Source organism: Hordeum vulgare, chromosome 4H, assembly GCF_904849725.1.
Source record: "Hordeum vulgare subsp. vulgare chromosome 4H, MorexV3_pseudomolecules_assembly, whole genome shotgun sequence".
Lineage (NCBI taxonomy): Eukaryota > Viridiplantae > Streptophyta > Magnoliopsida > Poales > Poaceae > Hordeum > Hordeum vulgare.
Genome location: NC_058521.1, coordinates 583,434,416 through 583,450,403, shown reverse-complemented (window position 1 = coordinate 583,450,403; position 15,988 = coordinate 583,434,416). Strand labels below are relative to the sequence as shown.

The 15,988-nt window shown below is 43.9% G+C and overlaps 2 protein-coding genes and 1 long non-coding RNA gene across 3 annotated transcripts; 1 reads left to right on the top strand and 2 right to left on the bottom strand.

The window, feature by feature from the left end:
* Positions 1 to 271: 271 nt before the first annotated feature.
* On the bottom strand, positions 272 to 1,506 carry LOC123449735. The gene is made up of 2 exons (XR_006632044.1): positions 1,458 to 1,506; positions 272 to 654 (listed from the first exon to the last, which is right to left on the bottom strand). It is a non-coding gene; the product is annotated as an uncharacterized LOC123449735 (long non-coding RNA).
* Positions 1,482 to 5,548, top strand: LOC123449733 (probable protein phosphatase 2C 28). The gene is made up of 5 exons (XM_045127054.1): positions 1,482 to 1,555; positions 2,293 to 2,667; positions 3,175 to 3,542; positions 4,169 to 4,405; positions 4,983 to 5,548. The coding sequence occupies exons 2-5, from the start codon at positions 2,346 to 2,348 to the stop codon at positions 5,253 to 5,255; spliced, it is 1,200 nt and encodes a 399-aa protein (XP_044982989.1). The 5' UTR covers positions 1,482 to 1,555; positions 2,293 to 2,345; the 3' UTR covers positions 5,256 to 5,548.
* A 697-nt stretch (positions 5,549 to 6,245) lies between these two features.
* Positions 6,246 to 10,435, bottom strand: LOC123449734 (protein CHAPERONE-LIKE PROTEIN OF POR1, chloroplastic). The gene is made up of 3 exons (XM_045127055.1): positions 9,954 to 10,435; positions 8,751 to 9,105; positions 6,246 to 6,584 (listed from the first exon to the last, which is right to left on the bottom strand). Exons 1-3 carry the CDS (start codon positions 10,266 to 10,268, stop codon positions 6,409 to 6,411), a joined length of 846 nt encoding a protein of 281 aa, XP_044982990.1. The 5' UTR covers positions 10,269 to 10,435; the 3' UTR covers positions 6,246 to 6,408.
* Between the last annotated feature and the right edge of the window lie 5,553 nt (positions 10,436 to 15,988).

The window sequence follows — 15,988 nt, the reverse complement described above, 5'->3', positions numbered from 1 at the left end:
GACTAATAATTTTAAGGCAACTTAGGCTTTGTTTGGAACTATCATAAATTATGATAATCTGAATTATGAAGATAGATTATATAATCGAGTTTATAAAAATAATCTAGGTCGACATGTATAAAGGCCAGATTATATAAACTGTAGTCCAAGTTTTTACATTGCATAATAACCTGTGTGTCCTGTGAGCGCGCTGAGGAGAAAAAAAAGAGAAGGGTGGCAGTGACAGAAATTAGTAATTATCTTCAATTTTACAAGGATAATGTATCATTAGTAATTCATAATCTGGTTTTATTTCGGATAGAGTAGATTGTAAGTTTTTAATAATTTGTCCATCTAGTATTTATAATTTACAATATAACATGTCCTGAAGACAACATAAATTATAAAAAGGTTCCAAACAGGACCTTATAGATAGATGACACATTTGCAAATTATTCTGATCATCTTTTGCATGGGAACAAAAAAAAAAGCGAAGGAAACAGGGACAACACAAGCTGGGGCACATCCTGGTTCACACCCCACAAACGCCGTTGCCAGCTATGTGCCCTGTAAACTTGCAGCATGGAGGCCCATGGTTGTTAATTAACCAGGTCTTGGTCATTATTTCCCTCTCTCAAATGGCACTTCAAGTTCCCTTAGAAAAAAGCACTTCATCTGTGATGAAATAGTATCATGGTGAACGAAATGTTTTGTCCATGATAATGAAGAAAATAAGGATGAGGAAAAAAAAAGTACTGATCTGACTAGGTGCATGCATGTGAGTGAGTGAGGGGTGGCCTTTTTCCAGGCTAGATTTGATGAGTTTGCAGCACATATGCACCCCTTTGACCTTCTCCCCATGGAAACATGCATCCCTACCTCTCTCTCTTTTCTTCTTTTTTGCTTTTAAACTGGTACTATCAAAGATTCCATCTCTCATGTGTGTGAACTAGACTAGGATTATGGAATCAAAGGCTGATCGGTTCAATTCAAGGGCCGGGAGATCATTACTAGACCAGAAGCAAACCACCATTAACAAACAAACAACAGTAAAGAAAAAGGGATTTCGAAAACGGTGGAGCTGTTTCAGTGCCAAACATTTAACAAGGGTGTAGTAATAATTAAACTAGATTACCGTCCTTTTCATTCATATATACTCCCTTTGGGCCGAATTAACCGTCGCAGAAGTGAAAATTGATAGAGATGAATGGATCCAGAATAAAAATACGTCTAGATACATTTATTTTTATGATAAATTCTGACAGATTATGTGGATGACCAAGTTAATAACACGGGGAGATAGTAGTCGTACTCCTATTAATCATACCGATGAGGATTAAACTAGATGGCCATCCTTTTCTGCAAACAGAGATAAGCACCACAACTACTATAAAAAGATGCTCTCTTTCTTTTCAGTTTTCACCCATGGCAGGCAGGCGAGGTGAGGAGAGAGCGAGGAAGAAGGGGAACTGACTGACCTGGCTCGAGGTCGAGGGAGCACGCATAGCCCTGCACCTGCAGCAGCAGTAGCAGTCCACACCACCACAACCAGTCAGTCACACAAGAATCAGGATTGGTAGGAGCCCATCCTCTGCCTTGCTGGCCCTGACCTCCCTCCCGTCCCGTCCCCCCCTCCCCGCTCTTCTTTTAATGGCTTCTTTGTCCCCTCGCCTTCCTGCCTCCGCTCGCTCACCTGGGTCTCGGCAGTAGTCGTAGCAATAGCAGTAGCAGTAGGCTGGGCCGCTGGGGTTGGGTGCGGCTTCCACCACTGCCTCTGAGCTGTTCCTTCTTCCAGCGAGTGTTCAAAGATTGGGGGCGTAGCTAGCTAGCTAGCCACCGGGAGAAAAGTAAAGTAAAGTAAAGTAAAGCAGCAGGACTGCGGCGAGGAGGCCGGCGAGGGAATTTCTCTTTTTGTCAAGCTCCTTCCTTGCTCGGTTGGTTGGCTGGCTGGCTGATTCTCTTTGATCCCGGACCGCGGCCGCCAGTCCAGTCCAGCCAGTCCTCGCTGTTCGTGCGACGGAGCTCGTGCCCGTCCGCGCCAGATCTGAGAGTCACCTCGCCGGTGGTAGATTCCAAGAATCCGAGCACGAACTCGGCGGCGAGTTCTTGGACGGAGAGAGAGAGAGGGGGGGGGGGGAAAAGGTGAGAGATGCCTTGTATCTTTCTCTCGATCTGGTTCCGCGCTCTGCGCTGGCTGATTAGGGATGGCGGGATTGATGCGGTTTCTTGGCTGATTGATTGATCCTTGGCCGCGATCCAGCTGCCGGCGAAGAACTTGATCTGACCCGTACTGACGATTCTGTTTGGTTGCAGGCGCGGAGGGCGGCGGTGGGCATGCCGTCGAGGAGCTGCGGGGAGAGGGCGTGATGGCGGCGGTGATGGACTACTTCAGGTCGTGCTGGGGCGCGCGGTCCCGGTCCGGACGGCGGGGCAAGAAGGGCTCGGACGCCGCCGGCCGGCAGGACGGGCTGCTGTGGTACAAGGACGCCGGGCAGGCGGCCACAGGCGAGTTCTCCATGGCGGTGGTGCAGGCCAACAACCTGCTGGAGGACCAGAGCCAGGTGGAGTCCGGCTCGCTCTCCATGGCCGACCCCGGCCCGCAGGGCACCTTCGTCGGCGTCTATGATGGCCATGGCGGCCCGGAGACCTCCCGCTTCATCAATGACAACATGTTCCACCATCTCAGAAGTAAGCTCCATCTCAAATCCCCATCTCCTAATTTCTGCAAAAAAAAGAGAGAGAAGGAAAGCAAGAGAATCTGCTGCTGATTATCCCCTTCCTTTTAAGTTTGGGAGGCGCCACTGATGATGATATCATCAAATGCCAACTATTGGTGTGTCAGTATGATGTTCTGCGTTGCATTTTTTGTGAGGATGATTGTGATAATTTTCCTCATAAAAAAAGTAAGTTGTGATAGTTTGCTACTCATTGCTGTGACAGAAGAAGATGAACAAAATATTGCAGGTTCAGTAGACTTATTTCTAAGCTTGGATCACACATGGGGTGGTCACCGGCAGTGAGCTAGTATAATATTTCAGGAAGAATAGATTCATCTCTTCTAGTAGTTGCTTATGTCTTCTGTTGATGGTGACATTGTTCTGTTACTCATTGGTTTTCTGTTTCTGGCGGCTGTTTCTTACTTATTGTTAGCCTTGTTAGTGTCAGTGTATGATAAACAAAACAATCTCCTTTCAGGATTTGCAACCGAGCACAAGTGCATGTCGGCCGATGTGATCCGGAAAGCCTTCCAAGCAACCGAGGACGGCTTCCTTTCCGTAGTCAGCAAGGAATGGTCTGTGAAGCCTCAGATCGCAGCAGTGGGCTCGTGTTGCCTGGTCGGTGTAATTTGCTCCGGGACTCTCTACATCGCAAACGCCGGCGACTCGCGTGCGGTTCTCGGACGGCTCGTCAAGGCGACCGGTCAGGTTGTGGCCATGCAGTTATCGGCGGAGCACAATGCGTGCTACGAGGAAGTTAGGCAGGAGCTACAGTCATCACACCCTCATGATCCACAAATTGTGGTTCTAAAACACAACGTTTGGCGTGTGAAGGGCCTCATCCAGGTAACGGAAATTCTGTACTGCGAGGCACATAAGATCACTCTTGAGATTTAGTCCTGCCTAGATAATTAATTAATTTGTTGTTAGAAGTCTTCGCGCCGGAGACGTCATATGTCCATATCATCACAATTCCACTTTTTTCATTCTGGAATAGTATGGACAATTGCTTTTGTGTTTGCACTATTGATTTCAAGTTAGGTATTAGGTAAGTCAATCGTTCTCAGAGCTAAAGTGCCTGCACTAAATATGGTTGCATCATCATAAGGTAACATGCTTTTCCAATATCTAAAAATAAATGTGCGGTAAGATTTGGTGCTGTATAATTGTCATCTTTATCACTGGGGGCCTCTTGCCCTGTATAACAGAAGCGTGCCAGCGGGAGGAAGTGATGCATTCTACAGTCACCCGTGTTCATCGTCATTTTTACGCTTAACTTTTGAGCTAATCAACACCATCAGTCACTGCAACTCGGAATTTTCTTCATGACATAATACTTTGTGTACACAACAGTCTATAAGTTCCTGTAAACATTCTCCTCTTCTGCGTTATACTGGTATGAAATACAGTTGGGATACTCTACTACTGTTTTTCTTCAATTGTAACTTATGAGGTGAGATGATATTCTGCAGATCTCAAGATCTATCGGAGATGTATATCTGAAAAGACCAGAGTACAACAGAACACCTCTACATAGCAAGTTTCGGCTCCGGGAAACCTTCAAGAAGCCAATTCTTAGTTCTGAGCCTGCAATCGCTGTACACCAAATACAACCGAGTGATCAGTTTGTTATATTTGCTTCTGACGGGCTATGGGAGCACCTCAGCAATCAGGAAGCGGTTGACCTTGTCCAAACTAACCCTCGTAATGTATGTGTTCTTCTCCTACACTCTGATTTCTATGGGTGTTCATCCATAAAGAAAAAGTTTGTTTCCATGATTCAAATCTAAAATTCCTTTTGAGGCTCAGTACCCATCCAATTCACTAAATATATTCTGAATGCCTTTATTTGTTTGCGTGGGTGGAACTAAAAGTTGTTTTGCTATTTTAAACTAGACTAGAAGTTCAAACAAGTGTAGTCTGAATTCTGCACTTTATCTGGATGCTTGTGTTTCAATCACTTGCTAGTAGAGAGTATTTACCCCCTTCTCTACTCAAGGTTATTTTGCTATTTTAAACTCTAGGTGGTATTTCAAGCAAGTATAATCGGAGTTCTGCACTTTATGTGGATGCTTGTGCTTTCAATTGGCAGGGAGCATTTACCACTTCTCCACTTAAAGTTGTTTTCCTATTTTAAGCTCCAAGTAGTATTTCAAGCAACATACCGTTAAAAAAACCAAGTTGCATGTCATCCCTAGGCTGCTGTATTGTCAAAATCAAGCCTACTTCTGGCATGCGATCATTTAACATCCATTCCTGAAAATTATGCAATTTCTGTTTCGCCAGGGGATCGCTCGGAAGCTAGTGAAAGCCGCGATGCAAGAAGCGGCCAAGAAGAGGGAGATGAGATACTCGGACCTGAAGAAGATCGAGCGCGGGGTGAGGCGGCATTTCCACGACGACATAACGGTGGTCGTGGTGTTCCTGGACGCGAGCGCCGTGAGCAGGGCGGGGTGGAGCAAGAGCCCGTCGGTGTCGGTGCGAGGGGGCGGCGTGAGCGTCCCCGCCAACTCCCTCGCGCCTTTCTCGGCCCCCACCATGGTGAGCAGCACCTACTGAAAGAGAATCCGGCGTGCCCGCCGAGAGGAGAAACTTTATGAGCAGAGAGTGTTCCTGCTGCTGTGAAACTGCTCACCCGGGTAATTAAACTAGCGTACTGATAGCAAGGTATAAGGTTAGATCACCACCGTTCCTTAGCGACGCTTTTCGCCCCCCCTCCTCCCCTTTGTTCTTTTATCTACCCTTTTTCTTTTCTCCAATGAGAGAGGAGAACAAGGTGGCTGTAAATTTGTCCAGAACATCGTCGTCGTCTCTTTTCGCAATAGTCCATCTCCTTTTTCCGCCGTCGAAAACCGGGTGCTTGGTGGCTTGACCCTGTTAGGTCAAGAGGTGGCTCCAATTATATGCAGCAGCTTCATTATGTGAAATCAATTGAACTTGGCCTCTGTGTATCTGGGTGGCCATGGCAACGTAGGCCATGGTTTTGGTGCCGACATGATCACATGAGAAGAGGATATCAACGCGGATTCTGGCCCAAGAGCAGCACGTGCGGTGCGTTGAACTTGATCAGGTTGCCAGTTGGGACACTGATCCAGCAGAATTACGTCTAGATTGCTTGGATCACACCCATGGCCTGGGCATGAAAGGGGCCCAATTGTTTCTCTTATTGGGGCTTTGGTTTTTTTACTGGGGTGGTATGGTAGAATAAATAAGCTGACAAGCAGCTTGTCATTCACAGATGGAAACAATGCAATCAAGCAAGTTCTTCGCAAAGTTGGGTGCCATCCAACTTTGCCTGAAATTTTGACAATCAAAAACCTTGCAAGTTCTTACGCCATGGAGGAAATCTTCGCAAGTCAAAGAGTAGAAGATCTTACTGATGATCAACATACTGAAAATCTTCAGTTGCACGTGAAGCTCGGTGCAAGGAGTTGGCGGGAGGGCAAGTTTTCACCTGAAATTCACATGTATCACAGTCCACACCCAACAATTTTCCAAACAATCGCAAAGGAACCGAACGAACGAACGAAACTGAGCAAGAGAAAAGGCTAGATACAAGTGATGATTGAAGAAGCACGAGGGACGTAGATCCCGCTGTAGTACTGTTTTTTGCTATACACAGCTGCTTTTTGCATCTTCTGAAGAAAAAGATGCCCATTTTTTCAGTTAGTTACAGGCCAGCTGACAGCTTAGCTTGCTCCACAGGCAGGCCCTACCTAACGAACAGCGATACGAACAATTGCGAGAATAGAATGAACTCGGTGACGACGACAGCGGGGGAGTGGATGCCCAGGAAGGGCACAATGTCAACCTGCAGCCAGCTCTCCACGCCGGACCCGACCGTCGCACCGACTGCCAGCCCCCCGACGGTGATCAATGCGGCCTTACCTGCATCAACAAGGACCACAAGGGCATTCAATTTCGTTCCAAATCGAAGCAGGAAGGTTGGCACAAGAGCAGCAGTAATTAAGGTACAGGACATTGGGCAAGGTTCCCTCCCACAATTAAGCAGTGCCATAACAAACACAAAAGCAGGTTGGAGGTTTGTGGACTTGTATCAGCTAGATAGATCCATATGCATTTATTCACTAGCAACTTTGTAGAGAGAATATCCAAGGACAAAGGTGGTCAAGAGATAAATTAGCTGCATGGTAGGGCAAATTAAATACAAATTAACGACGGTGCATATGTAAGGATGCCCGTCCCATGATCAAACGAGAGATCATAACCCTACAACCGTGTATGATTGTGGATCCCTGAGCTTTCTTATCTTCAGATGTACCCTCAAGTAACAAATCACTGTTTTGACATATTATGTTTACACTCAAAAAGTGTGTTCAGGACAGAGTATGTTTGTTGCTTCAACAGCTCAATAACTGAATTTGCTTGCAGTGTATCTCTCTGAAGTTCACACAAAACTTTCAGCGCCACACAGCATTTATCTCTTCGAACCAGGTTTTTTTCTTTTCACCTAAATCCTAAAACTAGTCCACATGCAATACAATGTGAAGGAGAACACTACACGACAACAATGTAATCTTGGGAAACCGCTGACCTAAACTAAAAAGGTGATGTTGCATGAGACATAAAACCATCGAACTATGACTACAACCCCATAATCACATGAGACTATGAGAGAATACAACCTACAGTTATATATGATTGTGGATCTCTAACGTTCTTATCTTCAGATCTACTCTGAAGGAACAAATCGCTGTTTTGACATGTTATCTTCTGCCTCAAGAAGTGTGTACAGAATAAATTTTGTTTGTTGCTACAATAGCTGAATTTGGTTGACAATGTAACTCTTTGAAATTCGCACAGAACTTTCAGCACCGCTGAGTATTTGTCTCTTTGAACAAAATTTAATTTTCACCTAAAGACTACAAAATATAGTCCATATGCAATACAAACACAAAAGCTGGTTGGAGGTTTGTGGACTTATGCCAGCCAGTCAGATCCATACATGTTTATTCACTAGCAACTTTGTAGACAGGACATCCAAGAGATAAAATTGCTGCATGGTATGATTTGACATGTTATGTTTTCACTCAAAATGTGTGCATAGGGACACAATTTGTTTGTTGCTACAATAGCTGAATAACTGAATTTGCTTCACAATGTATCTACAGCACCGTATTGATCTCTTTGAACCAGGTTTAATTTTCACCTAAAGACTGTAAAATAGTCCATATGCAATACAATGCCAGGGCGCGCACTACACGACAACAATGCAATCTTGGGAAACTGCTGACCTAGTCTAAAAAGCATGCAATACAATGCCAAGGCGCGCACTACACGACAAACGTGGGAAACTGCCGACCTAGTCTAAAAAGCTAATGTGCAAGAGACGTACAAGCATCGAACTATGAGTCTATGACAACAATACCAACCACCCCTTTAGCCAGCATGTGTTCATGCAATGCAAGTAATCTCTGCTACTCATCCTTACAGCCAACACGGATTAATTGGCACTGGATCAGGGGCCTTTCTTAGCATACAAGTACCTCTTGCTTTATTCTGTCCTTAAAAAAACTTTTGAATTACATGTTTCATTCCATGCTTCTAATGTCGTTCTTTTACTGAAAGTAACCGAGCAAATATATAAGGAAATCAGATACTAAGAAAACTACCATGGCAATACTACTTCTAAAAGCAAGATAACAGTTAAGGCAACAGATATAACAACACGAGATGCTTTGTACTGTACTCCCTCCGTAAACTAATATAAGAGCATTTAGAACACTACTTTAGTAATCTATAAACACTCTTATATTAGTTTACAGAGGGAGTACTAAATAGTAACTAATGCACCCAGCTGAGCAGAACTAGCCTTCCCAACATTGTTAATAGTGCAACCGATAACAGCATTGGTGATATAAGTTATATTCCAGCTTCAAAACCAGTTTGTGGCAGTGTTTCTATGTTTTTTATGCAAAAGGCAGAGACAGAGTGTTAAACAGAAACTAAGAATATGTTTGAACCGTACTAAATGTAGAGCATCAGAGCAGATATTATGAAAAATAGCGATAACAAAGTGATGGAACAACTTACCTAAGTTCATGTTTTTCTTGGACAGAAAATACAATGAAGCACCGAATCCTGTTGCTAGGATAAATCCAGGCACATCAGGGCTAGTGTACGCTGATGGTAAAGATGTAGAGGTTCCACTAGCATAAGTGAAAACCATCAGTGCACCATAAATGGATGACTGGATGCCCAGGCTGCTCGAAGCTGGGGCCTCCAATGTCAGGGGCACATTCTTCATGGCTGACTGCATCCATTGTGGGGCTGTTCCTGCAGTCTTGACAGGTTTCACATCGGCGTAGCGGACGCTGTTATCGACAACCTTGCCAGCCCTCCGCCGTGATAAGCTCTGCATTAGCAGCATATCATAGGCAACCTCAACCTGAAATGAAACAGGAAACAGAGTCAAATCATGGTATCAGGGACGCGTTGGATACCGAGTGCCAGCAAATCTGTTAAAACATCAATGATTGATGCTGCCAGCAACTTAGGATCGTGTTGTTTCTTTTAGGAGTCCCGGTTCTGTCTTGAAACGGACAGTTGAAAGATTGGGCATGGGCGCAAGCAAGAGTAGTTATCAAGAAGACTACTTGCACAAGCAAACAAGAACAAATTACAGCTAGTTCACTTGGACAAGAAAGGTTATTACAAAGGACAAAAATTCACACGAAGTTGCGTAGAAAAATCGGGCAGGGGTAACTTGTCAAAATGAAGAAATTGAAGAAACGGAAATTTACACTCCTCCCCTTCTTACGGGCCAAGCCAAGTCACCGGTCCAAAGTTGACAGCACATGATATGGTATGAGTATATGATCGCCTCCACCATGGCTCATCCATGGATATACAAATGGTGCTACCACTACAAGCTAACGCACTGAATGCCAAAAGTAGAGTATTTTAACAGCCTCGATTCGTCACATGGGAACAACTGTGCACGAAATTGCCCAAATTGATCATGATCAGGTCTTCGCTTTTCTTCGCCATGTACAGAAGTAGATTGTAACCTGATGTTTTCGCTTCAGGATATTGAAACGTAACAACATACATCGGCGTTCTTGCATTACAAATTTGATCGAGGCGGCTTCCCCTCCTAAATCAGCAGCTTGTGGGGACAATCAAAGCATCCTTTCAACGAAGGGATTCGCTTGAGCAAGAAGCGAGCGCGGAAAGGCTGGGCGGCGGCATGGATGGAGTGGAGGGGAAGTTTTGGGGAGGGAGGGAGGGAGGGACCTGGGCGACGGCGTCCGGGTCGTCCTTGCAGGAGGCGACGACGGCCTTCTTGGCGCGCAGGATCTCGTCGAAGGAGGCGCCTTCGGCGACCCCGAGCAGCTTGAGCGCGCCCTCGACCGTCATCTCGAAGGGCGCCGGCGAGGAGTCGTCCGCGCGCGAGGCGGCCAGGCGCCGCGTCGGGGCCCGGCGGCGCGAGGGGGGGCTGCCGCGGGGCACGGCGCAGCACCGCGCCGCGGTGGAGGAGGCGGGGCGCCTGCGGAGGAGGGAGCCGCCGGCGCCGGCGGCGGCGCCGCTGAGGGAGAGGGCCGTGGCCATTTGTCTCTGGCTGCTGGCGCTCGCCTGGTGTAGCGCTGTGCGCGTCGGCTTCTGCTGTCCGCGGATGGATGCCACCGTTGATTTTTTTTTTTTCCTTTTTCTAGTGGGTGGTGAGTGATTTGGCCGTCCGGCCGCCAATTTCTACGGCTTCGGGTCGGGGGTTCTCGGACACGATATGCGGCTTCCTTTTGGACGCAGATAATGAGCTTCAAAAGCCGGCTTTATATCTGGATAAAGATTGATTTTGTAGGTATTATCTTGATAATTACTCCTAGTTTGCCTAGCCTTTTTCTCATGTTCTTTTTGTTTGAAGTGGAAAATAAAAACAAAAAAGATAAATGAAAGATGGTTCATTAGTCTTTGTTGATGATAGAAACGAGATATTTATATCCGAACGAAAGTACACACTTTTTTGAAAGTCAAGTAAATTTAGAGGTACTTGAAAACCAAGTTGTTACATCTCTACTCTTAAAAGTACAACCCGTACGTTGTTTGTTCGTTGTTAGCCTCCTTCTCGGTCCCATCTATTTTTTCACGTCGCCCTCACCTTCACCGATTTATCTCTACCACGTTTTTTTTACTCGGGAGCCTCTCTCCCTCACGGTCTCACCTCTCTTCCTGAACCAGGGAGTCAATACTCCCACAATGGGGTACCCCTAGATGGCCGTCGCAGCCGCTGATGTTGCCTCCATCGACCTCGACCTTCAGCCACCCCAGCTGTTGCCTTCGTCAAGCCTATTCCCCAACTCTTCCTTCTCCTCCTTCGTGCCATCCTAAATTGGATTGGCGTGGATCCTCTCCCTTTGCGACCCGGTGCCCATCCGGCCATCCTCGCTGTTGCGGTGATGGTCGTCGTCTAGCGCCCCGCTCACACACTCACCGTTCGTGCTGCCCATAGATGGAGGATGCCACGGAAGGCATCCACGCACCAGCACAAGGGTGACATGCCGATGAGCATCGGATGTGGGCGGAAGCCGTAGAACTCCTCGTTAAGGAAGATGGAGGGTGAGCCTTCACGTGAGGGAAGAGATGAGGGGCTCCGGTAGTCCTGACAAGGAAGCTTCTCTTAGCAGTTTCTCTGTGCCAAGTTCTCGCCGAGTACACAGTGTGACGAGTGTTTCTCCCTCCCCCTACATGTTTCTAGCGATTGAGATCGAGCGATTAATGATTGCGTTCTGTAGAAGTTCTGCCCTCATGGTTGTGCGAGGCCCAAGCATCCCCAGGCGAGGCCGTATTCGTGACCATGATGAAACTGTGAAATATCAAGCGGTACTTTTCCAGTCACATATGAAATATCACAGAAAAGATAAATTGATTTTTCTTGTCTCATCATATCATTGTTCTGACTGTGTGACGACTCAAATCCTGATTTCTCCCTCTCCTTTTAAGTTTAAGTAGAACCAGCAAGTTGTTGTGTTGAATATAAATCTCTGGAGCACTTGTTACATAAAGGTTTAGTTATATCACCAATAAAATAACTGAGTAATGGTGTTTACAAAAACAAGAGAGATGATCACTTGTTTAAATAAAATAAAAACATACAACTTAGTAACAAAATTTGTTTTTCTAGAGAAGCTAGAACATGGATTCATAAAAGATATACAATTTTGACGAATTCATGGGGAACGCGGTGCGGAAGCTGCTCCATCCCGAGGGACACACGGTGGTGGTTGGGCTAAACATAGCAGACACAGTGTAGTAGGAGCCGGGAGAGTTGTTGTTGACCTGGTCTTGAGGCGGGAAGGTGAATTCGTTGTGTTCTTCGGCTCCAGAAATGCTATACCGGCACCAAAGTCTTTCACCTTTTGTGGCAGACTCAAAGAGTTTATTTGCCAATTACAATGCATAACACTAATATGATCAAGTGTTAAACATACAATGTTTTATATGCATCACAACAGGAACTGATATATGCACTTTAATTGTTTTAATGCTTAATTGCATCTGGCATTCCTACAGTTGCAATTAATCTAGGTACGAGTGAAGCTTTGTGGCAGCGACCAGGCAACCAAGGAGGAGTGGAGCAGCAGCCAGACAGAGAAGATTCCTGGACAATGGCAATGAGCGAAGGTGAGTAGCACGACTCGGTTCTGGTGTGCTATATCAGTTTGATTTGTTGGTGTGTTATCGACAATAGATTTTTGTCAACATATCGTATACTCATTATTGCTACAGTTTTAGTGCAGGGGAGATAGTTATAGATATATTTGATGACATATATTTGGCATGCTTGATGTGTGTGCTCGTTAATGAGGTGGTGTAGAAGGCATAGATAGCAATCATCAACGTGAGGGTACAACATTAATATTGGACCATGTTGTAGCATTGAACAACAAAAGTTTGACATGGGAGACTCTTTAGCAATATTTGGCAGAACAAAATCTTTGACCCAACTCAACCCTCCGTGAGCACATGTACTCATGTACTTCACTTTCCAGTTTTATGAGAAACCTCTTTGTTTTAGTGTATTGCTAATGATTCCCTTTCTCAAAGGATCATTTTATCGTTGTTGCATGTGAGAAGACAAGTGAGGAGACCTTTTCTCATTGTAACCGGTTCTAACGGGAGGACACTGACTCCTCGTTGATGCGTTGATTTCCCTTCAAACTTAAAGAGTGATGTAACACAACGACGACAATTATTTCCTTCAGTTATGAAACCAATGTATCAATTGAGTAGGAACATCCACATGACTATGTAAGCAACACCTGCACACAAATAGAAAATCCTCGCAACCCAATGCATGAAGGGGTTGTCAATCCCTCGTGTGTAAAGTAAGGATATATTGATAGATGCAAATAAGAGTGGTAACAAATAGTATGCAATAAGGTATTTTTGGGTGTTTTGATAATATAGATCTGAAAATAAAAGAACAACTAAAATAGAAACGAAAATAGAAAAATAGAGATTGCAAATAGATGATGTGAAGTAGACCTGGGGGACGTAGGTTTCACTAGTGGCTTCTCTCGAGAAAATAACAAACGGTGGGTACACAAATTACTATTGGGCAATTGATAGAAGAGCAAATAATGACGACGATATTCAAGACAATGATCATGTATATAGGCATCACGTGCAAGACAAGTAGACCGACTTCTGCGTGCATCTACTTCTATTACTCCACATATCGATCGCTATCTAGCATGCATCTAGTGTATTGAGTTCATGGAGAAATAGAGTAATGCCTTAAGAACGATGAAATGATGTAGACAAGATCTATTCATGTAGGAATAGACCCCACTGTTTTATCCTTGATAGGAACGATACATGCGTGTCATGTCTCTTTCTACCACTAAGATTGAGCATCGCAAGATCGAAACCATCACAAAGCACCTCTTCCCATTGCAAGATAAAAGATCAAGTTGGCCAGACAAAAACCAAAATATCAAAGAAGAAATACGAGGCTATAATAATCAAGCATGAATATGTTTTCATAGATCAGATCATAAACTTGCAATTCATCAGATCCCAACAAACACACCGCAAAAGAAAGAGTTACATCATATGGATCTTTAAGAGACCATTGTATTGAGAAACAAAACGAGAGAAAAAGACATCTAGCTACTGCCTACGGACCCGTAGGTCTGATATGAACTAATCATGCATCATCGGAGGAGCACCAATGAGGATGGTGAACCCCTCCGTGATTGTGTTCCTCTCCGGAATGGGCTCTAGATTGGATTTCATGGCTCTGGAACTTGCGGTGGCTGAAAAGATTTTTCGTCGACTCCTCTAGGTGTTTCTGAATATTGGGGTATTTATAGAGCTCATATGCGATGGAGGAAGCGCCTGAGGGCCCCACTAGACACGAGGCCGCGCGAGGGGCCTCTGGCGAGGCCTAGTGTATAGTGGTCCCCATGTGCCTCTTCTCGTGCTCATTATTGGCCCCCCAAGTTTCCTTTTGGTCCAAAAAAATCTCCGTAAATTTTTGTGGCATTTGGACTTCATCTGATATGGATTTTCTGTGAAGGAAAAAACAAAAACTCACACTAGGCACTATGTCAATAGGTTAGTCCCAAAAAATGATATAAAGTTGCTATAAAATGATCATAAAACATCCAAGAATGAGAATATAACAACATGGAACAATAAAAAATGATAATAAAACATCGAAGCTTAATTCCTGCTTGCCCTCGAGTAGGTAAATGATAAAGCGGAATTTTTCATGTGGAATGCTGCCTCACATGTTTATCATATTCTTTTCTTTCAGCATGGACATACAGACTTATAGATGATGCAAAGCAATAGTCTGTAGTTTGACAAGAAAATTTAAATACTCAAGCATATCAACAAGCAACCAAGTATTTAAAAGTATTAATGCTAAAGAACATTATCCCTAGCCCATCATGCTATATCATTGATCCATTCATGCAACACACTCAAGTGTTAACTACATCCAATGCTCAAGTATGATAAAGGTGTTCCTTAGTTGGTGCTTTATAAGAGAAGATGGAGAGTCAACTTAAAAAATAAAAATTGCATAAACTAAATATATATGCCCTTCGCAGAGGGAAGCATGAATTTGTAGAGGTGCTAGAGCTCAAAGTGAAAAACTTAGAGATAATTTTTTTAGGATGGTATGCTTTTCCTGTCAACGAAAACGACTAAGAGTTTCCAATATCCTCCATGCTAAACAAATTATAGGATGTTTCCAAAATGAAAATAAAGTTTATTCATTTTTCCATCATTCTTTCACATTCCACGGGTACCGTCCGTACCAACACTTTCCAATGAATTTATTATTTGATAACATAATTTTTTTTTGAATTTTGGGACTAGGCATCCTTATTACCGCCATACTCTCGTGCAATGACAAGTGAATAAACACTCATCTTGAGAATAACCTGTTTAACATGGAAAATACCAGCCACCCCTCACCGCTTCATGAGCGGTACGGGCACACAAAATAGAAATTTATTTTGAACATTAGAGTTGGCACTTGCAAATTTACTTGGAACGACGTTGAAATACCGCATATAGGTAGGTATGGTGGACTCATTTGGCACAACTTTGGGTTTAGGATTTGGATGCACAAGTAGTATTCCCTATTAGTGCAAGTGAAGGCTAGCAAATAGATTGAGAAGCGCCCAACCAAGGAACAAAAGTCATCATAAGTGAACATTAAACATAACTAACACCGAATGATGCAACACAAGTAGGATGTAATTTCATAGCATAATTTTTGACTTCATGTGCATGCATAGGGAATCACAAACTTTAGCACCAATATTCTTACTAGAGAATAATTGCTCATCAACATAACTCACATATTATTATCTTCATATCGCAAAACTGTTGCAAAGAATCAAGTTTAATATCCAATGAACTTCATGAAAGTTTTTATCATATCTTTCCTGGACAATCATCACTTTGGAACTAATTTTCATTTAAAGCAGACTACCATTGCAAATAACAAGCTCTCAAACAAATATAAGTGAAGAATGAGAGCACAAGTTTCTTTAAAATTTTAAACTCTCAAATTATATAAGTGAAGCAAGAGAGGATTTCTTCAAAATTTTAGCAATTCTCAAAATAATCTAAATGAAGCATGAGAGAAAATTTCTTCAAAATAACACCACCACCGTGCTAAAAAATATAGAAGTGAAGTACCTGAGCAATTCCATGGCTTAAAAATTTAGGTGAAGCATATAGAGCGATTCTAGCAAATCTTAGCATAATTTAGCTCTCTCAAAAGGATGTGTCTAGCAAGGTTTATTATG

Bases quoted from the DNA above. Each gene is read 5' to 3' on its own strand.
- LOC123449733 (XM_045127054.1), top strand. From the start codon at position 2,346: ATGGCGGCGGTGATGGACTACTTCAGGTCGTGCTGGGGCGCGCGGTCC. The intron at 2,668-3,174 runs GTAAGCTCCATC...ATCTCCTTTCAG, and splicing joins CATGTTCCACCATCTCAGAA to GATTTGCAACCGAGCACAAG. The intron at 3,543-4,168 runs GTAACGGAAATT...GATATTCTGCAG, and splicing joins GTGTGAAGGGCCTCATCCAG to ATCTCAAGATCTATCGGAGA.
- LOC123449734 (XM_045127055.1), bottom strand. From the start codon at position 10,268: ATGGCCACGGCCCTCTCCCTCAGCGGCGCCGCCGCCGGCGCCGGCGGC. The intron at 9,106-9,953 runs GTCCCTCCCTCC...GTTTCATTTCAG, and splicing joins ACCCGGACGCCGTCGCCCAG to GTTGAGGTTGCCTATGATAT. The intron at 6,585-8,750 runs GTAAGTTGTTCC...TTGTTGATGCAG, and splicing joins CAAGAAAAACATGAACTTAG to GTAAGGCCGCATTGATCACC.